Source organism: Lagopus leucura, unplaced genomic scaffold (genome assembly GCF_019238085.1).
Source record: "Lagopus leucura isolate 7727_CA_CO unplaced genomic scaffold, USGS_WTPT01 Super-Scaffold_100054, whole genome shotgun sequence".
Lineage (NCBI taxonomy): Eukaryota > Metazoa > Chordata > Aves > Galliformes > Phasianidae > Lagopus > Lagopus leucura.
This window is the reverse complement of record NW_024962300.1, coordinates 14338-38968: the sequence shown is the minus strand read 5'-3', so window position 1 is coordinate 38968 and position 24631 is coordinate 14338. Positions and strand designations below refer to the sequence as shown.

The following is a 24631-nucleotide window of genomic DNA, read 5'->3' as shown; positions in this document are numbered from 1 at the left end:
TTCATATGCTCAAGACCTTCTTCAGTCTTTGACTTCTGCACTAACACAGAAGGTGAGATGGGGCTGAAGTAGGAACTGGAGCTCAGAGCCACTCCTTATGCCCAAAAGACAGCCACCAGTTCAACAGGCTCAGCATGAGCAAACTGTGGGACCTGAGAAAACACTTACACACTTCCTGCAGTGAAACAAATCTCAAAGCCGCACACACAGAGCAGCTCAACGACACCTCTGGGGTTTGTTACCAACTGGAGGCATGGCTGAGTGTTGGGTGGGGGAGCAAGAGACGGGGTAAAAAATAGGAAGTCAGCAACAGGAAAGCGGGTGTGCTCTCAGCAGCAGCGCTGAGTGCTGGGGACGGGTACAAGGAACAAAACGCTGCGTCGAAGCCATCCGATAAAGGCAGAGCAGCGTGACTGACAAAACCTACAGCTCTGAACATCTCAGTTGAGATCAAGTTGATGCAGGGCACAGAACCGTGTGCGATCGCCCCTTCCGCATGATTAAAAGCAGCAATACACACGGGAGGAGGGGGGGGATGGTAGGAGGGGAGCAGCGCGTTTTCTAGCTCGGAGCTGAGCCCAGGATGGAGGCCTGAGATCGAGGGGAAGGGGGCGGGGGGGGTGCGGGAGGGCAGCGCGGCGAGAGCGGGCGCCCCCCAGCCGTGCCAGGGCCGGCGCTGCATGGCGCTGCTCAGCCTGCCTTGCAGAGGGAGCTCGAGTCCCGCTCTGCGCCTCGCAGCGCCTCTCCCTCCGCAGCGCACACGGCGGCAGCGCAGCGAGGCGGCGGCGAGGCAGGGCTGCGGGACGGAGCGGGCCGAGAAAAAAAAAAAACGCCCGAACCGCTTCCGCCGAATTCCGAAACCACCCCGAGGAGGTGGAGGAGGGAGAACGGAGAGAGCCGAAAGGAGGTGGGAAATGATAGAGAAGGGGGGGGGGAACGGATAAAGGGGGGGCGGGGGGGGGGAGGGCGGCGGTTCGCGTGGCGGGGAGGGGGCGGCAGCCGGGCCCCGGCGGGGCGGCGGGGAGACAAAGGGAGGAAAATGGAGGCGGCCGCGAGGGCCGGGCGGGCCGCGGCCCAGCGCCGCGCTGTGGGGAACGGCGGCGGTGGCAGCGGGCAGGCGCGGGCCGCGCTGGGGACGATAGAGGGAGACAAAGCCCCCTGCTTCCCCGGCGGCGGCCGCTGCGGGGCCCCAGCCGGCGCGGAGCCCCATCGTGACACCTAGAGGCCGGAGAAAGCGACTGCAAACCCCCCGCTCACCGCTTACCTGCGCCCGCGCCCCGCCGGGCTCGCTCCCGGCGCCGAGGCCCCGCCGCACGCCGCCCCGCAGCCGCCCCCGGCCCCGCGGAGCCGCCGCTCCCCTCGCGCCCCGCCGCGGCCGCCGCTAGCGCCCGGCACCAGCTCGCGGTTTAATCGCTCCACAGTCGCTTCGGACACAAAATGGCGGCGGGCGGGGCGGAGTGCGCCTGCGCGAGCGCGGCTGCCGCGGACCGCCGGCCGGAGCGGGGAGGGGAGGGGGAGGGGGGGAGGGGACGGCGCGCGCGGGGAAGCGGCCGCGCGCGGGGTGTGCTGGGAGGGCGGGGCGGGGCGGGGGAAAGGGGGGGGCGTGGGGCGCGCGCCAACTTCAAACGCCGGGCTGGGGCGGCGGCGTCACTTCGTGTGCGTGCGTGCGTCACGTGGTAGGGAGGGCGGGGCGGCGGCGCGCTGAGGGGAGGCTGTGCCCCGCCCCGGCCCGCCCGGCCCTGAGGGGAGCGGGGCGCTGTAAGCAGCGCCCCGAGTTTTGTGTCCGTTCCGCATCCGCCCTGGGGCGGGAAGCCGCCTCAGCTGTAGGAACGGGGAAGGCGTGGCACGAGTCCAGGGTGCAGATAGTACCGAGGGGGCTTGAGGGATCGATGGGTGTTGTGAGTTGGGCGAGGAGCTGACAGGGCTGCCTTGAATTCGAGGGAAACCTCCGGGTGATTTTGTAAATACCGACGAGTTGGCGGTTGAGTGGAACGTGCTGAGATTTACCTCAGCGCCCAGATTTACCTCAGCACTGGCAGAGGCGAGCTGAGGGCGCTTCCTCTGAGCTCACGCTGTGCCCCGTTTTTATTTTCCTACCATTAAAGCATGCAAAGTGAAGCTGGGTTAAAATTTGAATGGTTTAAGGTGCGTCGGAAAGAAGTTATTTCTTCCTACTTTGACATGGCCTACAGACAGCTCAGAGAAAAGGCAGAGACCCAAACAGCACCAGGCTGGGCAGTTCTGGGGTTGCTGCAGTTGAGGCTGATAAAAAATTCCTGCTCAGATTTTTCCCTTGTGAGGTGTCATAGAGGAGCAAAAGTTGTTTGGCAGCCCAGCCAAACACCCCAACCTGCTTGGCAAGTGACAAAACTATCAGACAGACGCAGCATACATTAGCCTGTGTAAATGGTGCCCTTAAATCCCAGCCTGAACATCAGTCATGCTGTGGAGCTGTCGTAGGGATGGGAAGAGCTTGCCAGGATGCTGTGGAGGAGGTGAGCTCTGTGCCTCTGCTCTCAGGGCTTATTTCACCTTCTGCCCTCCCAACGTTTATGTTGGTGGGAGGGCTGTGGCACCAGTGGTCCTTTAAGGGCTGTTGGTTCATTTTGGAGGGTGGTGGCACCAGCCCGAGTCCATTACTTCATTCCAGCACGGGAAACAGCATGGCAGGCAGCTGCAGAGGGTGTGCTGTGGCTGGGATGTGGCTCTCATTCTTTAACCTCATCCATAGGAGGAAAAAGCTAGTGACAAAGTGATGTCACAGATTGACAGTTACAGGAGTTGAGAGGGTGCAGCCCCCTGCTGTAACATCTGGGGATCTTAATTGCTTCTGTGGTGTGAATTTGATTGCAGTTTTTTTATTACAAGCCATCAAACCATTGCTTCTTACTTTGAGGAGAGTAACATGTGTTTCATGTGTGGCCACAAATCCTGCTTTAAGCTCAAAAGCTTAGGTCAGCATTGCTTAACGTGAAGAGGAGCACTGTCTGATGTAAGATGACGTTTTACTATCCTCTAAATACTCACACCAGGCCAGGAGTAACTGGCTTCTAATGTTCCATCTGCCTTTTCTTGGTAGCTGTCCAGTGGCAAATGTTGCACGTCCTTTTGTGTGAGGAAGCAGAAAGTATTCTCAGGCACTTTCTCGTGGCCTTTTCTTGGCAGAGATGTGTGAAACCATCTACCAGTGCGTGCTGGGGGTACAGCTGACCTCTTGGCCTTGGATCCCTCCATCAGAGGTGCTTTTGAGCTGATCTGCAGAGGATTCAAGCCTTTGCAATACATCCCACTGCCCTACTTTCAGCCTCCCGAAAATCACCCTCCTAGCATCTCCAGATTAGACACCCAGAGGCAGAAGTTGCTTGGAAGTTATCGGAGGTATCTGAAGTTATTTGTCCTGGAGCCGCTTGCCCATGAGCAGAAATTGTGGGAGCTAGAGCCAGGGAGCCCCTGGCTGCCTTGATGAGCTCCCGGCTCAGCTTTGAGCCCTCATTTCCTGCTGTTTCTGACTCTGTTCTCTGATCACCTTCAGACTGTATGAGGTGGGAATCGCCCTCTTCTTTAAGAAGGAGAGCAAACATCAATGTTAGTTTAAATTTAGTTTTGGACACCGCCTGGAGCACGCTTTGATTTCTGTATGAAGTGAAGCCCTAGCTATCACCTCAGAGGTGGTCCCTGAAGAACAAGCCCGTGGTGTGTGTACCAACAGTCCTGCACTGAACAGTCAGTGACCCTGAGGATGCTGTTGTTTTGCTACAGCTAAATGCAGAGCACTTGGCCTTCTGAATCTTTTATGAGTGTCCTAAAACGTGTGTAGTGAATGCTTTGGAAGCACAGTTTCATACAAGCCTTGGCTAAGGTGAGTGGTCCAAATCTGAGCCTGCTCAAGCAAGAGAATCTCCAACTCCTGTGATCTCCTAAATGTGGCCGGACATCAAAATTTCGGTCATTTCTTAGTCAGGAGGGATGATCAGAGCTTGTGATGCCCCAAAGAGGCAGTGTCTGCTTGGGGTTGTTCTGTTTGGTGCTCTCGGGGTCACCGAATCTGACTGTGCTGAGCAGCTGCACCTGCCCTGATGCTCTCCAAGGGGAGGACACGTTGGCTGGTTGTTTTTTTGCTGGTACAAAAAGGCTGCGTGCTCCTTTATTTACAAGGAAAACAGCAGTAAGTGGGGTGAAGGAAAGTCTTCCCAGAGCACGTGGGTAATGTAACCATGACACAGACACCTTCCCACGGACTGCAGCTCCTACAAAAAAGCAAGTGGCTGCAACAGTCATTGGTGCTGCTGAGCACACACGCACATCCGTGAGAGGGAGAGATGTTTGGAGTGCTGACACAGATTGGGCTGACAAACGTGGTGCTGGAGCACTGTCTCCTTTGAAACAGCAAACATGCTGCTGCACAGTGCACTCTGTGGTGCAGCATCCATCCGTGTGTGCAAAGAGTGGCACCCAGCAAGCTGATCCATGGAGCTGCACAATTCCTGCATAAGGGCTGGAGCACACGTGAAGTCCTGGAGGGAAAAGTTCAGTCCTCCCTTCCCCATCACCAATGGATCCTTGGTGATGCTGTTGCAAACTCATTCAGAACAAGGGACTAGGCAATACATTCCTAAATTGACTCATATATATATATATATATATTTTTTTTTTTCTAGATGATGTTAAAGCCACACAAATGAGATTATTCCTAGGACTTCCAGGATCAGAGTCATTTTGTACTGACGTGCAGCACCCTGCCTGCCCTGACAGAAGGCTGTTTTCCTGCTCCAATCTCTGCAGCCAAGGTACAGCTTATCCTGGAAGATGGTATTCTGCTGCAGGGATGGGGCCAGGCTTTGGCAGAGCAAGGAGAACACACACATAGGCTGCTGGAGCACTGAACCGTTGGTATTTCCAGGGGTTAGTTGGGGGAAAAAGAAACGACACCGAACACAGTCTGGGCTACTTAATACCTTCAGGGTGTTTCTGTCCACAGGCTATTACCCAACTGCAGCATGTGCCAGCCAAGACCCCTGTTCTCACTCCTGCTGCCTGCAGCTGAGAGCATGATTCAGAGCTTTGGGAGAAATACTGTGCTTTTGGCCTGAGGCTTGTCCAGCCCCCACGTAGGTGGAATAATGCTAAGCTAGCACTGATGGAGCAAAGCATCTCCTGCTCGTACCTTTCCTGCAATCCTGTCTGCAGATAAAGCCACATCCAAAAGCAGTTGCTCTGAAAGCAGCACCCTGACAGATGTCAGGTTTGTTGAGGTGGTGCTGTATCTGCTTGATGCTACCGTGTCCCAGATACCCAGCACAGACCTGGGTGGCAGAGAGCTGACCAAGCTGCCCTGAGCCCCCTCCTGGCCTTGCAGGCTTATGGTACTAAAGCACACCCCAGTATGAGAGATGCCTGGGTGCCCTTGCTGCTGACGTGGTGCTTGCCAACCACTTGCAGTAAGCACGTTTCCCATGTGGGACACCCTGTGCACCGTGGTGTGATGCTGCTGGAGCTGACCCCAGGGGTCTTTGCCACTGCTGGCGCCTTTTGCTGCTTTAACCTGCTCCCCCTCAGAACTGTGATGGCTGCTAAGATGATTAAGAGATTGGAGCATCTGCCATATAAAAAAGAGCCTGGAAGAATGAGGGCTTGGAGCGGTTCTTATCCATGTCTCTCAACACTTGTGGTGGGTAAAGAAGACAGGCAGATTCTCCTCAGTGTTGCCCAGTGACAGAATGAGAGCCATACTGATAACAGAACACAGGAATTCCATTGAAACTAAAGAAATGCTTTTTGTGCAGGGGTGGCTGAACACTGGAACACGTAGCACAGAAGCGTTCTGCCATCTCCATCCTCAGAAACAGTCAATACCTGACACGATGTGGTCCTGAGCAGCCTGCTCCAGCATGTTGAGTGGGGAGGAATGGAAGGCCGTGTGAAGGCCATGTTCAGAGGTCCTTTCCCAACTCTATTCCATAATTCCTTGATCTGCTGTGGCTTGTTATCATTGTAATGAGACATACATGGTGCTACCATTCTCACTTGCAGCCCTTGCCTCCCTTCTCTGCTCAGGGGCAGGTCAGGGCTTCCCTGTTCTGAGGAACCTGCTCTGTCCACTGCGGTGTGGCACCTTGGTGAGGCTTCCCATGCTCTGCAGCATATTGCTAACTCTCATATAGCTCAGAGAAAGTGAAAGCTCCTTGCTTTGCTGAAAGAGATGCCTGCTATACTGCTGGTAAAACCAGAAGGTTGAGCCTCACCTGAGAAACACCCAGCTTTGTCCAGAGAGCAACACACAGGCCATAGCTCCCTGCCCCTTGGCACGGGGGACAAACACCCACACAGCAACACCACAGCTCAGTAAAGGTTTGCTTTTATTTCTGGTTTAAAATCAAAATTAGTCATTCTCTGTAATTACATTATATATAGATCTATAGAGACATTATAGAAAAGAATTTGTTGCTTTTTTTTCTGAAAAAAAAAAAATCGTAAATAAAAAATAAAATAAAACAAACAGGAACGAAAGGAAAAGGTGGCAGCGTCCTCCGTCTGTCCGTCCCTCTGTCGCTCCTCCTGCCCTGCCCTCCCCAGCAGAGGGAAGGGCTCTGGGCTGGGTTCCACCGCTGGGGAGGGACAGGAGCATGCAGAGCTGGAAAGAAGAAACGCCAGCAGAATATATTAATATATCTCATATCTCATTTTATTTAAGTCCTGTGGACTTCCAGGCGGCAAAAAGGGCAGCGGTTCCCTCCCAGCCCAAGCGACTTCTGGAAAGAAACAGCATCGTTTCCACAGTGTGAGTCCTTCCAGGAAAGGGCACGCGGCCCCGAGCGACGGGAAGGCAAGAGGCAGAGAGGAATCCGGTGCGTCTCCCTGCCGCTCCGATCAGCAGCTGTAGCACGAAGGTTCCCTGTGTGTTTTCAATAGCAGTCGAAGGGTGGGGTGTGCAGCGAGCCCCTCCTCGCCCAGGGGTGCGTGTGTGCCCCCCGCACGGCTGGTGTTCGGGGCAGGGGAAGCGGTGCTCCGTAAGGCAGTGTGCGGCCGCGGCGAGCTGCCGGCGGGGGTGGTGCCCAAGTGCTGCTGTGGGCAGGGCCGTCGGCTGGGCCCAGCCTTTGCGAGCCCAAGCGCAGCCCAGCAGTGCCCTTGTCCTCGAGGGATGGCGGGTGGCTCTGCGTGGCATCTCAGAAAGCCGTGCTGGCCATGCTGGCTGGGGCGAAGATCCGTGGGAGGCTGTCCAGGGTCTCCTCCAGTCGCCGGTGCGCTGACTTGCCATCTTCCCCTGCAAGCACAGGCCACAGTCAGTGAAGCAAAAGGCAGTTCTGTTCCATCCCATCCCTAGCCAGCTTCCCATTTTTGTCTTGTGACAAAAATGATGCCGATGCCTGACAGAGCTGAACCAGCGTGGTACAGCCACAGAGCTCCTGGTAATGTGTTGGCACAGCTACCTGGGGAGGTGTGGGAGTGCCCAGAGGAGTTCAAGAACCATGGAGATGTGGCGCTGGGAAGTACGGTCAGTGGACAGGCTGGGACTTGGGGATCTGAGAGTTTTTTCCTAACCTTAATGGTTCTGTGATTCTTACATTCTCCTTAGCACACCCTTGTACAAATCCCATCTCTAGAAGCCCATGGAGTTCCCAGGCCAGGAGCTAGGGCAAGGGGGCCAGGCTCGGGGCTGTGCCAGGTGCAGCATCCCAACCTGCTGTGCACTTCTGCATGCGCCCACACAGGGACCCCGAGAGCTTCCCAACACCCCCGCATACACACAGGGCTGCACGCTCCATGCTGAGAGACCTCTGCCCAGCAGCCCTGCACACAGATCTGCACACAGCAGCTGTCCCCAGCAGGGCTGGTGACGTGGGACACAGGACACGTGGCACCTATGTGCGCAGGCATTGCTGTGGGGCTACGAACAACCAAGACACACAGACTCCAAGAAGTGACATGGCTGACAGGCTCTAAGACAGAGACATTCGTGAGCAAAGCAGCAGGAGTGGGGGCTGAGGGACAAGGACAGCTCACATGTCCCAACCTGTGCAGCAGCTGCCACGATCTGGAGGCCTAGAAACCCACTCAGATGGTTCTCTCAGTGCCATCTAGCAAATAATAAATAACACCCACGCTTAGGGCTGTGCCCACAGGAATCCTTGCTGCCCACCACTGCTCTCACCCCACAGAGTTTGGGCACCATGAGCCAGAGCAAAGGGCAGGCAGGGATCAGCCCAGGTCCTTTTCTCCCTTGGGTGGTGTGACATGGGGTGATGCCCCTCTGGCAGCTGTGAGCAGGGGTGATGCAGGACACTCACCACACAGCATCAGGCTCTGCTTGGCTGCCTCCCGCACAGGCTCCTTGTCTGTTTGGCACAGGTAGACCAGCTGCTCAATGCTCTCCTTGGCCTGTAGGAGAGAGGAGAGGGCTGAGCATGGTTGGTGTCAGCCACATGGATGTGACCCACATGGGAAAGCAGCAAGGTTCCTGCAATGGTAGGTAGCAGGCAGGGCAGGCCCCTATTACAGCTCAACCTCCAGACCAGCCCCGGGCAGAAAAAGTCACAGAATCATAGAATGGCTTGGGTTGGAAGGGACCTTCAAGATCATCCAATTAGAACCCTTGGCTGTGCCCCCTTTCCCTTTCTACTGTACCCCAGCACATCTGGGGCACCCCTAGGAGCTGGAGGCCTCGCAGAAACAGTAGCAGGCAGCATCAGTTCTTCTCCATCCACCCCACAGCCAGCTCAGCCTGGAAGCAAATACCACATGGGCTCCTTTGTGCACCCATCTCACCTTGAGGCAGCCCAGCGCCACGCAGCCAGCCACGCGTGTCTGCACCTCCTCATCCTCCAGCTGTCCCAGGAAACACACGAGGGCCTGGGGCAGAGCGAGGGCTCAGTGCCACCGCTCCAAGCAGCAGCCCAGAGCCCACGTGCTCCCCTCCTGCCCATGGCATACCCGCTGGCGGAAGCGGGGGTTTTCCGCCAGGCTGCGGAGCTGCGCCGACACGGCGCTCACCACCTTGCTGTTTCCTTCCACGAGCAGCAAGCTGAGCGCCTTCAGCCCTTCCTTCTTCAGGCGGCCCTCAGGCACACGCTTCAGTGCCCGCAGCACCACGTCCTGGTCGTCTGAGTTGAGGTTCTGTGCCAGCAGCACTGTGGGGACAGCCTGGTGAGCCGAGCATCCGTGGGGAGCTCGGCCTCCACCCACAGCAGGCGGAGGGACCCCACATAGGATGCTGGGGGCACCCGAGTTGGGGACCTGCAGAAAGTGAGGTCCAAAGGGTGCCCAGGATGGGAGCGTAGGAGGGGGCTGAGCACCAGCAATGGTCAGGGTGAGTGAGCCCTTGGGTGATACCCCATAGTGCTGTACACCCTACTGCTTCCAGCTCAGAGCCTGGCAGAGGGGCACCCACCTTCCTCTGCCAGCTCCATCACGTAGGTGTCGAGCACCAGGGCGCCGAGGGACTCAAAGTGGCTCCAATACTGGAAGATGGTGACCTGCTCACCCTGGGTGCCACCGGGTCGTCGTGGCAGCCGCCGATTCAGCACATCTTCCACCAGCTTCACACATACTGCGGGAAAATAATGAGGTCAGGGTGCGCAGTACCTCGTAGGGTTGGAGATTCTCTTCCTGCACACCCACAGGCTCACCCGCATCAGCCAGTCCCGGGTGCCGCTCGCTGATGGGTGCTGCGTACTGCGCACTGAGCACCTGCAGGAACCGCTCCACGGGGCAGGTGTAGATGTTGGGCAGCTCCACACAGTGGTCCCAAAGGGGCAGCACCCCTTCTTTCCGCGTTGAGAACTGCACCACTGCAGGGACAGGCGGTGTCAAGCCACACATCCAGCTGGCAGATCCTCCTGCGCAGCCCCTTGCTGCCCTTACCTCCGGCAGCAGAGCCCGCTGCTTCCAACCGCTCCTCCATCAGTTGGCACACGATCTCCAGCACCTGTGCCTCCCGCAGCAGCCTGTCCAGGGCAAACATCTCCCGGCACCTCAGAGGCCCAAAGGTGCCCAGGTTCTGTAAGGCACAGGTATGCCAGTGACCTTAAGGACAGCATGGCGCCCAGACCCCAGCACAGCAAGGCATCTCAGAGGGGCTTACTGGAGCCAGAAACTGTGAGGAGCCATGGCCAACCCCACCATGTGTCCCACCATCACGTCCCAGTCCCCAGTCTCACCAGCAGCAGGCGGTTGCAGTTGTGGAGGTGGAGCACCAGGGCCTTATCCAGGAACTCATTGCTGGTGCTCATGGGGTCTGCGCTGCCCTCGGAGCCACTGCACGTTCCAGTATCATCTGCTCCCACCTCACCAGCACTGGGAGCCCTGCTTCCACGCCGCGCTCTGCTGGCCCTCCTGCAAACCAGCGAGAGACTGAGCCAGATCAGCACAGGGCACCTGAATCCAGCCCTTCCTTCCCCACTAGAGCTCAGCACCCCAACCCCTGCTGTGCCTCTTCCATGAGACACTGCTCCGCACACCTCTCATCCTGCAGAGCCTCTTCCTCTGAGCCCTCCGAGTCCTCCATGTCAGAGGTGTTGAGGAAGCTGAAGCTCTCCAGAGCGTGCTCCACTGTGAGGCTGATGCTGGAGGCACGGCTGAGAAACACACCCTGCTTGTGCTGCAAAGGAAAGAATGGTCAGATCTTAGCAAGCCACTCTAAGGGGCCTCAGTACCCTCATCCCTGAGTCAAGGTCAAGGATGGCCCCACCACTACAGTCATTGTCATGAGGGATGTCCCCAGCACTGTCGTAACAATTGGACAGATCAATATGATTGAAAAAAGGTGCTTCACCAGAGGCGTAGTAACAAAGGATCAGCACGACAGAAAGATGATATAAAGTAAGGGAAGAAGATTGCTTACCCATACCAGAAGATCCCAGGTTCACAAGGGAAAGCTTCACCAAGAAGAGATCTCCAACCAGAGATCCTTCCCCAGTGGCAGCCAGCCCTTAAATGAGGTCTAAGAGAGGTGCAGCCAAACTCCACCCCTTCCTATCACACAGCTGAACTGCGTTCACCTGTGCTCCCAGGACTGACCGGGTCCCTTCCTCAGGTGCTCCATCAGTGGTTCAGGAACTCAACAGTTCCCATACAACTGTTGTCACTGAATGGTGCCAACATGGATGGGCCCACCACCCTTGTACTCTGGGCAGTACCATCCAGATGACCCCACCACCCTCATCCCTGGTCACTGCCACCCGGGATGGTCCCACCAGCCTTGTCCCTTCAGCAGTGCCATCAGGGATGGCCCCAGCACCCTCATCACTGCCATAAGGGATGACCCCACCACTGTTGTCACTGGTCACTGCCATCAGGGATGCCCCAACCACCCTCACAGCTGAGCGGCGCCATCAGGGATGGCCCCACCACCCTCGTGCCCTGGGCAGTGCCATGGCTCTTGTCACTGTTCCCTGCTGCGGACTCCCTCTGGGCCTCCTCACCAGCAGGATCTCCTCCAGATGTTTGAGTTCCCGTTCCAGGGGCTGCAGCTCTGGAAACTGTCCCCGATAGTCATCCAGGGCCGAGGCCAGGAGGCTGATGGCCTCTTCCAGCCCTGAGTCCACAGCCTTCACCCGTGGGACCGCTGGGGGGCTGGTGACCAGGTGTGGGGCTGGGACGGGCCCCTCCTCTGCGGGGGCCTGTGCCAACACCACGGCTGGCGTGGGGGCTTCAGTTCCACAAACGTCCTGCACTGGTGCTGGGCTTGCTACTGGCTCAGCCTCCACCTCATGGGTTTCAGCCCATGCCACCATGGCACGTGGCTTGGCCTCAGGGCCACTGTCCTTCCCTGCCCAGGTCTCTGGCACCGAATTCGAGGCACCAGGGAGGGAGTCATCGTCCAGCTTGCACGCATCGTGTTCCTCCAGGCTGGGAGAGGGCTCCCATGGGCCCTCCATAGCCTTGGCCTCCATGCTCGCATCCACGCTGGCTTCACTGATGTGGCTGAGAGTCCGGGTGTAGGGCACATGCCCGTTGGCCACAGCGTCCTTCTTGCAGCCATCCTGCTCCTCTGGGGGCTCAGGCAGGTCTGTCCCAATGGGGATGCCACCGCCAGCCCCAGTCTCCTCCTGCTGCTGTGAGAAGGAGATCTCGATGGCAGGGGCCGAGGCCTGCACCTCGGGCTGCACGATGGGCTTGTGGGCGGCGTGACGAGTGCTGCTGGACAACTGGGGGCTGGAGGAGTCATCTGACGACTCGGAGGAGATGGACCAAGCTGTGCCGTTCTCCAGCTCCTCCTGACGCCGCAGCATGTTCTAGGGAAGGGACAGCGACATGTCAGGAGGCACTGAGGCTGCTGTGATCTTTGGGGCAGGAATGGGCTCTGCTTGGTGCGCTGCTGCCCTTTCCAGCTGGAGGGACCCTGCCATGGTGCTAATGGGTCCTCAGCGGCAAGAGAGCAACAGCCCCACCACCAGCCTGCAGAGGGCAGCACCAGTGTCACATCAACGTCACACTGATGTCACACAAACACCACACCAACACCACGTTGACATTGCACCCCTGTCACCAACGCTGGGCACCACACCACTGCACCGACGTCGTGCCAGTGCTGCACTGGTGTGATGTCAGTGTCACCCCAGCCCCACACCGTTGTCATCCCGATGTCACATCAGTGCCACCCCATCATGCTACCAATGCCACACCAGCACCACGCCGATTTCAAGCTAGAGTCACGCCAGCACCCCGCCACATTAGCACCGTGTTGGCCATCACACCAATGCCATAGCGTGGCACGGCCACCAGTGCAAGGATAAGGCCAGCTCTTCTACTCGCTGGTGAGCAGGGGTCGAGCAGCTACACTACAGCAGGATGGCCACGCTGCTGGGCTACGCTACAGGCCGGCTCCAGCCATCGCACTTACGCGGCCTGGCTGCGGCCATCTCCCAAGCTCGACCGAGGAGACGTCGCCGCAAGAGCAGCTCCGAGACAGCTTCTCGAAGAGTGTCTCCCGAAAGATGTCCAACAAGGACCAGCCGTGCTTGTCGGCTGCCCGCAATGGGCTCTTGGGCAGAGAGAAGAGGAGCTGTGAGGGCAGGGGGGCCGGCGCCGCGAGCCGTGGCCGGATGGATGGAGCTGTGCCACCCACTGGGACTTCCCCTGGCACACTCAACTCAATAAAGCGAACCCCACCGTGGGCGCTTCCACCCAACCGTGGTTGCCCAGCTCCATGCTTACATAGAAAGCCTGCTCCCGCAGGGACGGCGTATCAGGTGGGCTCTGGTTATAGGTGGAGAAGCGCTTGTTCACCGTGGAGGCCTTGTTGACGGTGCTGGCTGCCGAGGGCTGGTCATCCTTGTCGAAGGGGCTGCAGGGCAGAGAGGGGAGGTGAGGGAAGCATCCTAAGCTGGAAGGTCCCAACGCTGCAGCGAGCAGGGGGGGGTCGGACAGCACTTCAAGGTGCTCTTCAGCCTCTGGCTTTCCAGAACAGAAGGCCGATTTTGGGATGGGTGAAAGCTCAGGATAGGCCGGTTGTTGGTTCCCATTCCTGCTACACTCAACTGGCAAATCCTGCTGAGATACTCACTTCCAGGTCACCTCCAGGCTGAGTTTGAGGGTACCCAAGTCGTTGATATCCACCGCCACTACCTGGGGGAGAGCTGCAAAGAGGTCCTTGGTCTCACAGGACACGTTGCCCACCACCACGTGGTTGGCCAGGCTCTTTAACTCCGTCACCTGGGGAAGGAGGAGGAGAGGATGAGACAAGGCCATCATCATTCAGGCTGCTGCCAGGATGCCATCCCCGTGGAATAGTATCCTCTTGTCCCAGCAAAGGGTGGGTTTGAATGAGGTCCAGTTCCCTCACTGTCTCGTGTGTGCCCAGCACAGCCACTGCAGGTGTTGCCCTAACGCAGCTCCTGCCAGGAAAGAGCCCACTGGCCCACAGCATCTCTGTCCCACTTGTGCTCTGACTGCAGGGCTCCTCACCTTGATGGAGAGGAACTCGGTGATGAGAGGCAAGAAAACCATCTCCTCGCTGTCCCACACCTGCTTGCTGTTCACCTCGATGCGTCCCCGCAGCTTCCACCGCTGCCGGCCGTACTTCATGAAGATCTGGGAGAAGAGCAGAGGCATGGAATCAGGCTGCACAGGGCTCTGAGCACCGATGGAGCTGTGGGTGTCCCTGTTTATCGCAGGGAGTGGGACCAGATGGCCTTTAAGGGTCCCTTCCAACTCAACATTCTGTGATTCTATCATTCACAGGGCTGGGAGTTTTCTCTGCAACCCTGGGCCACCCACCACAGGTCCCCAACATACATTCCTGCTTGACACCAGCACCCAAGGACAAGGCCCACCCGTGTCCCTCATGCTCAGCATGGACCGCAGAAGGGAGGAGGACAGATCCCCTTCCATACCCAAGGCTCCACCAACCTCATACTGATCACCAGCGCAGAGCCGGGCGAAACCTGCCAGCCCTGCAAGAGAAGGCAGAGGGATGATAGGACACAGCAGGCTAGTGCTGCTCCAGGGCTGGGATGGGATGCAGTACCTTTCATCCGAACATGGAACTCTCCCAGCTGGCTCTCCAGCTCACTCTCCAGCAGGCACATGTTCTGGGGGCAAGGGACAGAGCACCCATCACTTACCACCCATAGGGTCAACACCTCTCAGCCCCCCTAGCGCCGGCTGCCTCACCTCCGTGTACTCCTTGTAGCCCTTGCTGGCCTCAGCCAGGCTCTCACGTGCCTCTCGGCTGCCCGGTGAGCCCGTGCTGTAGGCTTTGACCATGTTGTGGGCCCCGTCACGGAGCCGCCGCTGGATGCAGTAGGCTTCATACAGCTCGTCGATCTGCAAGGACAGGCAAGGGGTGCAGTGAGGGGCAGGGGGACAAGTGGCAACAGGGATAGTGGCTTCTTGAGGCGGTCTCCCAGTGCTCAGGGCACTGCGGGTTTGGCTTGGCATCACTGGAGCCTGGGAGCCAGGTGGGGAAGAGCACCATGGCCCCAGTGCTGAATAGAGGCCAGAAACCCACAGAAGTACCCAATCCCCAGCTCCTACCTTGCTAGCATGAAACTCCAGGCGACGCAGGAAGCGCTCGATTGACTTCACTTGCTGGAAAAGCAGAGATGGTGTGAGAGGCTCCCTGAGAGGGGCTGCGGGCCAGGATATGGCCCTGCCTCACACTCCTGCTGTGCGACAGGACGTGTCCCAGGAAGCAGGCTACAAGCCACCACCAGTATCTGCTTTGTCCTCTGCTACCCTGAGTGCAGAGTCCCAGCCCTGGCTGCACAGGGGAAGGTGGGTGTGGAGGGGATGTGGAGAGGCAAGGGAATGGGGCACACTGCTCCTGCTTACCTTATCCAGATCGTAGAGAAAGCCCTGGAGGAGAGAGGAGAGGGATAAGATGCAGCACGAAGCCAGCTCTGCTCACCCAGGGAGCACCCACCACCCATAGCATGGCAGGAGGACAGGACCCCATGCAGCCCTACACCATGGACTGTCCCCCGATGTCTCCGTAGGACCGTGAGCTGCCCCAACCATGACCAGCACCCCGAGCATCTGCACAAAGCCCCTCTCCCTACAGACTCTTCCCAGCACCACTCACCAGGCGCGAATTCCTCTTGGACTCACGGATCTGGGTGCTGAGCTTCTCCAGTTCCAACTGGTGGACCTCCAGGTAGGCCCTGCGGACAGCAGCACCGCAGGCTCAGACGGGGACCTCAGCCCACACCACCCAGCCCCACAGACACCTTTGGGGGCACCCCGATCCCAACCTCCTAGCAGCCCCAGCACTTACGTCAGACCTTTCTTGAGCGCTTCGTACACCTCATCTAGGCGATTGGGCTGAGGCACCTTGGGTGGTGGGGATTTGTGGGACATTGAGAACATCCTACTGACCCTGGAGCCAGTCTTGCGGGAGACGGTGGGTGTGAAGGGTGAGAGGTTCCTGCTGAGAGAAGCCAGAGAAGCCGACACGGCCATGGTGAGCCCACGGCACTGGGGTCCTCCTGGGTGCCCATCTCACAACAAGGAGCTCCAGAAAGGAGGCCAAGTCCCAAGAGCTCCGTCCCGACCTGCCTGCCTCTCCCACAGCTCCCCGGCACCCAGTCAAACCGGCCAGCAGGGCCGGGCGGGATGAGGCCATGTGCGATTGCAGGGCTGGGAAATGCTGCCTGCCCCACGTGCCTGTGTCTCTGGGTGCATGTAGCTGCCCCAAAGTGGACATGGAAGAAAGGTTGTCCAGAGGAGTTGTGAGTGTGCCGTCCTTGGAGATGCCCATGGCCATGGATGGGGCACCCATCCCACAGCAAGGGGTTGGAACTGAATGGGCTTTGAGGTCCCCTCCAACCTCAGGCATTCTATGATTTATGATTCTATGACAAGGCAAACCCACTAAGCTCACGGTGGAGAAGAGCAGGGAATCAATCCCATCTCAGAGGACCCCGAGATGCTGGCTGTGGGCATGCCTCCATGGGATCCTCAGCTCCTTTTAGGAGGAGCAAAGGCAAACGTGCACCTGCCAGAGCCAAGCTGCTCTCCTAGAGTGACCATCTCCAGCCCCAAACATTCTCTAGAGAGTAACCACACTCTGCTCCACCCTCAGTGCTTTGGGTGGCCATTGTGCATCCTTGAGAGAGACCTCTCAGGTGTCAGCACAGGAGCAGCATGGGGCCATGTGCCTGTCACCCCCCCCCCATCAGCACAGCTGAGCACAGATATCACAGAGATACCTCCATGACCCAGAAGCACCGCGCATCCTAACACTTCCCCTCCTGCCTTGTGCAATGTGAGCATAGCCCGGCCCCACCAGCAATGCCCCAGGCAGAACAGCCCTTCCCTTCTGCCCTCTAATGTAGCCACGTCACTAGTCCTGGCCTGGACCTCCCATCCTACGTGACTCCTCGGAGAGCAGCCAGAAGACTTCCCTGAAGCATCAGTACGGGAAAGTGAATATCTTGGCCTCAACCCAAGCCAACATGATGGGCGAGTGCTTGTTTTGCACATCCATCCCTTCCCCCTCCTCATCTGCCAAGGCTCTGGGCATCACAAGGAAGAGCCGAGTGTGGCTGGGGAGCTGCTCCCAGGCATGGGGAAGCTCCATGTGGGCACGTGCCCGTGCCACGGGGCTGCCTGCTTGGAGGTGCCGCTGGAGCACGGCTCGCTCGTGCCACCACTTCCCAACGACTCCTTGCTAGGACTGGGAGGTAAGGAGAACCAAAAAGGGCTCCAAAGCATTAAAATGGCACAGTCCAAACCTACAGCACGTCTGTGTCTCAAGAACCACCCAAGGAGCTGGGAAGGGAGCAGAGGAAGGCTCAGGGTGGTTCTCCTTGATGTAAGTTTGGCACAGAAGAAGGGAGGATGTGATGGGTGCCACCATGTCGCCAGCAGCGGAGAGGATGAGCAAGGACCGGCTGCTTGCTGATCCTCACAGCAGAGCTCATGGGCAGCCAAAAAAACCTTCCAGCACCAGGTTTAGGACGGCCCAGAGGAAGCCCTGACTCACACCAGCACTGAGGGAGAAACTTGCAGCCATGGGACGTTGAGGAGCTGACACACAAAGCTTCTTCAAGACCACATTCGTTCCTCTACCAGTCATTAAATGTGCTGGGGTGGTCACAGGGCAGCCCTGAGGAACTTCCTAAGGACCACCCTGCCGTGCCTGCCCTGGGACAGGGACAACCGAGCGTTGGGGTGACACAGGATGGGCTCAGCAGCCCCAGTGCCACATCTCTGGGTACCACCAATGTTCCCATGGAGAGAAGGGACAGCACCTTGGGTAACAGCACCGTGCCCAGCCCCCAGCGTGCCGCACAGCACCAGCCCCCATCTCCTACCTGAAGGGCCGCTCTGCTGTCGAGTTCACCCCGGCGAACGACTGGCTCCTATTGATCTTGGCGACGAGGACTCGGCGCTGCGGCCGCGCAGACAGCGACATCGTTGAGTGTGACCTGGAGGGCCTCCCTACGGGGACACAAGGCAGCGGGGTCACCGCCAGGAAGGCATGGGGCAGCCACTGAGCAGCCCCCGGGTACATCACCACATGGCCCATGGGAAGAAGCTGAAGCCCCATGCCCACCGTGGTTCCTCCAGGACGTGGCCATGGCAAAGCCCCTGGAGCCCTGCTTGTCACCAAACGTGTCCTGCAGTCCCCCTGCCACCCTCAGCAAGCACAGGAGTGTGTGGGGCAGGACCCTGCTGCCCAGCCCTGTGAGCAGGACGGAAACCTGCCGACAACAAAGCACTTTGGAAAGTCCCCCGCCTTTGCCAGGAGCTCTGTTGTCAGGAAGGGAAAGGCAGAGCTATTCCTGGTCCTCCGAGAAGTCCCCGTGGCCACTGCAGGAGCCCTGAAAATGCTGCCTGTCCTCATGGCAACGGCACCCACATGTCCCGTGCAAGGTAGAACCAATCCCTGAGTGCCAAAGCCCTGACCCAGCTGCCAGCTGGAGAGCATCATCACCTCTCCAGCCACCGCTGGATGCAGAAGCAGAGGGTCTGTGGCTCCTCCTGGTGTAAGCAGCCCCGGGGTGGGGTGCCCAGGGTGTGACAGAGCTCTGAGCCCATCCCAACCGTCCCCACGCAGCACGCACCTGCCCAGCCAACACAAAGCCATGCCCCAGCCTCCTCGGCACTGTGCTATGCCCCGTGTCCTCAGCGCCCAGGGACACCGCACCAAGGCCACAGGAGCCACCAGCTGCCACTGCTGATTGCTCTGTGCAAATGGGGCCAGGGTGCAGCAGGTCCCACACTCTGTGCTCGGTCCGAGCCAAGCAGCTCTGTGGGTCTCGGTGTCGCCTTGGTCCCTTCAGTCACCAGGACAACGCTGCCCCAATTAAGCTCATTAGGAGGAGCTGTAATCCCTGCAGGGCCTGGGCAGATTACCCTCTGCAGGGCGGTTTAATCTGCTCCCCACTGAGCAAGCAGGGCCTGCGGCACAGGTGGGCTGTTCTATGGAGAAAGCACCCAGCAGCCCCACAGCAGTGCTAGGCACACGTGGAGCCCATCCTTTACATTCCCAAGGGCATGGCGGGTGTTCCAGGAGGGGCCTTCAGGAGGTGAAAGATGCTGAGGTTGTCACCAGGGAGCAGTGGCAGGATGGAGTGATGCTCAGTGTATCCCCAAACCCCTCAGGGTGTCCCTCACACTGGGACATGCATCTGACCTCGAGCATCAGCACCACAAGGAGCACTGCCAGCAGTGATGACATGGCATGGCCAGCTCCGTACCCTCACGCTCCATCCTGGGGACTGTGGCTTCCTCCCAACCCAAAGCACCTTGACACTGCAGTTATCAGCTCCAGCCTCGTGTTGCCATGTCCCCAGCCCCAGGGCCAGGAGCTCACTGAGGAGGGGAGTACCCCATGAACCCCATCCTGCTCACGGTTTGCAGGACTGCTTGAGATGCTCGAGCCTGGCACACGTGGGCACTGAGTGGCAGCAGGGTCTGTTCCTGGCACGCTCTGCTGGCGGAAGAGAAACCCCAGCATGGCGCATTCCTGACATTACCGAGATAAGGAGTACCTGGTACGCCACAGCACCGAGCCTGGGGCACGTTTGGAAGGGATAGTGGCCACAGCTCCTCACCCGTGGGGTTCCGGAGCCCCTCGCCATGGGGCAGCCAGCACTGGGTGGGTCACCCACATGTCTGTGTCCCTGCCACCCGCCGAGCCCACGGCACATCCCTCCTGCTTCCTGTGGGTGGCAGTCCCACAGGTCCCCACGCAGCCTCGTGTCCCTGCCCAAAGGTCCAGTCCCACAGCCCCACAGCCCCACAGAGCCACAGCCCCTGCCCCTAATTAGAGTGCTAACGAAGCCGCCTTCTGACAAAGCCATGCGCCTCACCGCCCTGGGATTGTGGAGCACCTGCAGCTCTCCCAGTCCTACAGCCTGTCCATCTGTCCGTCCATCCCCATCGCTCCGTCCAGCTGCTGCAGGCAGTGCGGTGGGGACGCCACGGCCCTCCCCTGGGCTCTCGGACCCGGCTGCTGCTCGTCTCCCCGTGCCTGGTGCTCCGCAGATGATTCCAATCCCAGGAATGCTGCTAGCAGCTTCCTTCGGCGCATGGAGGGGGCAGTCCGACCGGCTGGGTTGGTCCCGGCTGGTTTCTGTTCCTGACACTCAGACAGCAGCCTCAGGTCGCTCTTTCGGGTTTATCAACACAGCGGGAGGCTGAGACGCCCCAAGAACCCAAACCCAAACCGGCTCCTTGTGAGCCCTTAGCCCGGCTGCTGCCTCCAAATGCATCGCACCCAGCGTCAACCAAGCAACGCCCTCTAGGTATCCCCTGGCACAAAGGGGTGCACCCAGCTCCCCCCAGCACACGAGGCACCGTTGGGAGAACTCGCCCTTGTGAGGAGGGGAAACCATGAGGGAGAACCTTTGGAGCCTGCAAACGCAGGCGCTTGGCACCATTCCCTCCACCCGAGCCGCTGCGTCCTTGTTTGCACAGCTGCGTCCCCGCTGCACGCCCCGGCCCCCCGCCAGCCCCTTTCCGGCCCAGGACAGCGCTTGGCCGTGTTCAATCCTCCTTCCTGCCCTGGTTCAGAGATGGGGGCATCCGGGGATCAATGGAGGGCCTGGGAGCCGCCTCTCCTCTGACCTCCTCCGCATTACGGCCCCTTCCCCACCACCCCCCACCCACCGCGCGCAGGGGATTGGGGTTCAGAGTGAGATGAGTCGGGAACTGTGAAATTAGCAGCTCTCTAGCTGGGGAGAAGCCAAAGCCATTCGTGCTTGGGGTCATGGAGCTGTGGACCCCACGCTGAGTGCTGGGACCCCACGCTGGGCGATGGCACCCGTGGGGCCGGTGCCCGCCCTCTTGGCTATGGAACCGGCTCCTTGCACCAAAGTGGGAGGGCGGCAGGAAAAGGAAGGAGCTGCTAATGGGAAGAATTGGAGGAAGTGCTTATTTACCCCTCGGAGCGTCCCCGAGGAAGGGCAGGGCTGGGCTGGACACACAGGGGGACGACGGGGACGGAGCGCCTCGCAGCATGTCCTGGGGCACCCGGTGGATCCCGGAGGGGGAGATGCCAGCCCCGAGGTGGCACCCAGGGAGGAGGCTGCCTTAAAGGGTGGCTCGAGCACGACCTGTTTTCTAGGGCATCTCCTGGGATGTGGCCGTGGAGGTGCCGCACCCAGCGGGATGGGTCCCCTGGAGGAGGACAGGGCCCCAGAGTGGGGGCACCCACTGGGATCCCCGTCCATTTGCATGAGTCCTCTCTGTATCCCCATGTAGGGATGTGGCACCCTCTTCCCCAACGCCTCTGGGTCCTGGTGGGGGTGGCAGAACCACGCGAAGGTCCCAAATGCCATCTTCTCCCCTAGGATGCTCATTCTCAGGCAGCTCAGCCCCTAACCCTGCAGACAGGAAGAGCCCCAGGATTCCCCTGTTCTGTGCAGGGTGGGCAGCTGGCCAACACTAGACCCCCCAAATACCCAGTACAACCCCACACCTCTGCCACAGTGCCACAGTAACAGCCAGAACCCCTCCCCAGTGCCCCTGGCTCACCTCCCCTAGGGCAAGGAGGGTGAAACCCCTCACCCCACAGACCCCCCCAAAGGATCAACCACCGTGCCCCGCAATCCTCAGGGTTCCCTTATCCCCCACCTCACCACCCGGGGTTCCCCAGATTAAGAACATTTGCCAAGCAGTGGGGGGCACACGTGCCTCCGGCATCGCATCGCCGAGCTCACCAAGGGAATTCTGCTACGGGGAACAGAGCACCCCACAACCCAAGCCCCAAACCATGTCCCCCTCGCCCTGCTCTGGCCACGTTTTGGTGTCGGGGAGCCTTCCTACAGTGACTATATGGCTCTGGGATCCCTGCCGGGCTCAGTACCTCTCTGCTTGTCGTTCATGGCAGGGTGCAGCGGGGAGCGGAGGGGCCCAGCAGGCTCTCATGCTGCAGGACTGCCGGGACTGAGGGCTTGGTGCTGGCTGTCCCCTCCCACGCTTCCCCTGCCCACGGGCTGACGGCACTGCCCCACTGCGTGCCTCAAGGGCCGGGGAAGGGAGGACGTCCGTCCGTCTGTCCATCTCTCCGTCCCCTGCACAGGGAAGGGGCCCCTATGATAAGCATGGCACAACCGACCAGAGCTCACGTCGCTGCTGCTCTCTTCTGGGCGGCTTTATTTTAATTTAGCTTAGTTTTGAACCCCACTGGCAGAGGATTTGCTAGCCCTGAGTTTCCTAGCCTGTGCTGTGAAGAAGCCGCCTTCAGCTGTGGCTCTGTGTAGGGCGCTGGAAGGCTGCTGGGTGCCATTCCCACATGGGAACCCAAGGGCACAGCAGTGGTACCTGGAACAGCACGGTGTTCCTCATGCCCCATAGGAATTCGGCATTAAAACCAGCGGGGCGTGAGGGTAGCCCACGTGTTTCCACGTCCTGAGGGGCTGGAAGAGGTACAAGGACAGGGAAAAGCCCTTTGCAGAGCAATAAGGGCAGCGTGAACCCATGTCCCAGTCCCTGCAGAGCCATGGGACCCCGTGGCCCATCTGGAGCACAGATGTGAACTTCGGGTCCTGCCCTTTGTCTGACCATAGCCATGGCTCCCAAGGAGGAGGCTGGAGCAGCACAGCCCCATCCCAGCTGGGAAGGGCTGCCGTCAGTGCCGCAGGAAGAGACGCCTCCCTCCCGGCTCCCTTCCTGTTTGCTGCTGCTTTTAGAGGGAGGTCAGGCAAGGTTCAGGAAGAAAAGCATCAGGGCAGAGCCTTGGAGGGGTGTTACAACCCCAAGATGTCACTGGCGCACCCTGCCACCCCGCTGTGCCGCAAGGAGGTGGCACTGGGCAGCATTCCCCCATCACCAACCTGGGGACAACATCCTGCTGCTCACTGCACCACGGCAGCAGGGAGCTGGCAGCAGGAGTGCCGTGTCACCCCCCCACCCCGGTGACACCAGCAGGGAGCAGAGCCAGCTGCCCAGCACGGTGACATCGCCCTTCTCCTTCATCCCAATGCAACTGCTGAGCTCCCAGTGCTGGCACTGCGATGCTGACATCCCGCTGGCTGCCGCCCCAAGCTGGTGCCCGGCACACGCCCAGGCAGCGCGCCTGCAGCCGTGGCCCATGCCAGCTCATTTGTCCTCATTAAAGCTTAACGAGGGCTGCCTGGTGGTGGGCAGCGAGGGCACTGCGCAATGGGAGGCCGCCAAAAGGCTGTGAGGGATGCGGGTACGGCATCCCATCCAGGTGATGTCCCACCTGTGTGGTGTCCCCCATCCCATCTGTGTGATGTCCCATCATCTGCTTCTCTGCTGGGTCTGAGCCTTCCGCAGCCCAACCAGGGCATCCCAGTGGGGACAGACTGGCAGAAGCTGGAGGCAGGACAAATGTCCTGGAGATCCCATATCCCAGAGGCACTGAGCGGTGTCCCTGCGCTGCCATCCCCAGCACCGCTATGATGTGCCATAGAGGCCACCTCCGAGGCCACCATCTCCACGTCCCCTCCAGTGACAGCGGCACCAGTGACACAAAGGTGAGCTATTGCAGGCCCTCCTCCCCACGCAGCCCCACGCAAGGGGCTGGGGCAGGAGCCCAGGGCACCCAAATAAGCGTGCACAGGGAGGGAGGTGACAGTGCGGGGTGACAAAGTCGTTCCCGTTGGGTTGGGCTGAAGCCCTCTCGTCACTTCCTTGCGCCATCCCCACGCAGGGCAGAAATAGCACAGATATAAGCAGCGGCCCTATAAATAGCCCTAAGCGCAGGGCCTGGGGCCGGGCGGTGGGAGCGGCCCTACAGCCCCGCAAAGCAGAGGCCCCGCAGCCCCACAGCGGTGACGCAGCCCCAAACACCGGCACCAAACCCAAAGCTGGGGGGTCACAGCCTCCGTCCTACTTGAGGGTCTCTGGGGGGCTCCCAGCCCCCTCTGGACACCCCAAAAGGAGCCCAGAGCCACACGTCACCCTCCGGCCCCACCATCCCCAGCTCCCGGCCCCACGGGGGGACGCAGCAAAGCCCTGCTCCGGTCACCAGGGCCAGGATAAGGGGTGAAGCCGCCCGCTCCTCTCGGAGGTGCCATAAATGGATGCAGATCAGGGCCGGGGCGCAGCAAAGCCCCACGGCGCAGCGGGGAAGGGGTTAACGGCCCTCCGCTTCCCAAAGGATTTCTTGGCAGGGCCGACAGATAGGAGGATGGGGCCGGCAACAAAGCCAGATCTGTCTCATTAATTCCTCCGAGCATTCCTCCCTCCGCAGCGAGGAGGAGGAGGAGGAGGAAGAGGCGGCAGCCCCCAGACATGGCCGTCACCCCCCGTCCCCACGGGGGCAGGACGGGATCTCAGCCCCTGCGCCTCAGCTCCGTTGTCACCGGGGTCACCGCTTCCCCGAGGTGGCAGCGGGGTCCCCCAGCCGCCCTCGCTCCACTCTCCCGTCCGGATGCAGAGACCCGACGTCGCCCCCAACCGCACCCCAAAAGGTGACCCCAGCAGAGCCCCCCGCCGCGGTGACAGCGCCCGAGGACGGCGGCACTCACATGTCCCAGGAGAGGCGTGCGATGGGAGCCGGCCTGGCTGGGCGCATCGCCTTTGTTCCTCTCCCATGGACGGGGAGCAGGCAGGGACGGCTCAGAGGCGCTTGGCAGCGCCCACCCCGGCCACTCTCCATGGAAACGCGAGAGCCATGTGATTTCGGCAGGAAACCACGGCAAGGCCGGCGCCAATGGCGGATCCAGCGAGCACCTCCCCTCCGGCCCTCCCTCGGGAGCCGCCGCCGCCACCG

At 59.8% G+C, this 24631-nt stretch overlaps 2 protein-coding genes and 1 long non-coding RNA gene across 13 annotated transcripts in view; 1 reads left to right on the top strand and 2 right to left on the bottom strand.

Annotated features, from left to right (window-relative positions):
* Positions 1-1309, bottom strand: part of CTCF (CCCTC-binding factor) — a 29732-nt gene extending 28423 nt beyond the window's left edge. Inside the window, exon 1 of one of the 2 annotated variants that reach the window (XM_042886097.1) lies at positions 1265-1309. The gene's annotated coding sequence lies outside the window, so the exon portion shown is untranslated. The remainder of the gene's footprint in view (positions 1-1264) is intronic. The other variant, XM_042886095.1, reaches the window with a different exon arrangement.
* LOC122188073 lies at positions 768-6503 on the top strand. Its single transcript, XR_006181466.1, has 3 exons — positions 768-907; positions 4659-4890; positions 4979-6503. It is a non-coding gene; the product is annotated as an uncharacterized LOC122188073 (long non-coding RNA).
* RIPOR1 (RHO family interacting cell polarization regulator 1) lies at positions 6340-24557 on the bottom strand. 10 transcript variants are annotated; one of them, XM_042886088.1, is made up of 24 exons: positions 24387-24557; positions 17754-17880; positions 15713-15865; positions 15521-15599; positions 15271-15294; positions 14974-15027; positions 14611-14763; positions 14465-14528; positions 14347-14390; positions 13903-14028; positions 13502-13650; positions 13153-13282; positions 12839-12979; positions 11418-12230; positions 10455-10594; positions 10155-10329; positions 9859-9994; positions 9624-9785; positions 9386-9544; positions 8929-9125; positions 8764-8847; positions 8286-8376; positions 8012-8075; positions 7176-7261 (listed from the first exon to the last, which is right to left on the bottom strand). In XM_042886088.1, the coding sequence occupies exons 1-23, from the start codon at positions 24451-24453 to the stop codon at positions 8053-8055; spliced, it is 3291 nt and encodes a 1096-aa protein (XP_042742022.1). In that variant the 5' UTR covers positions 24454-24557; the 3' UTR covers positions 7176-7261; positions 8012-8052. The 10 variants fall into 10 exon arrangements, with proteins under 10 accessions (XP_042742019.1, XP_042742018.1, XP_042742021.1 ...); XM_042886085.1 differs by lacking the exon at positions 8012-8075 and having other exon boundaries at positions 6340-7261; positions 15713-15862; XM_042886084.1 differs by lacking the exon at positions 8012-8075 and having other exon boundaries at positions 6340-7261; positions 24387-24556.
* Between the last annotated feature and the right edge of the window lie 74 nt (positions 24558-24631).

What these genes read in the sequence shown, in the direction of transcription:
- RIPOR1 (XM_042886084.1), bottom strand. Translation starts at nt 24,453, where the DNA reads ATGGGAGAGGAACAAAGGCGATGCGCCCAGCCAGGCCGGCTCCCATCG. An exon ending in GTTCCATGTTCGGATGAAAG is followed by an intron (nt 14,391 to 14,464) that starts GTACTGCATCCC and finishes CTTCTCTTGCAG; the next exon opens with GGCTGGCAGGTTTCGCCCGG. An exon ending in AGCCTGGAGGTGACCTGGAA is followed by an intron (nt 13,283 to 13,501) that starts GTGAGTATCTCA and finishes TCTGCCCTGCAG; the next exon opens with CCCCTTCGACAAGGATGACC.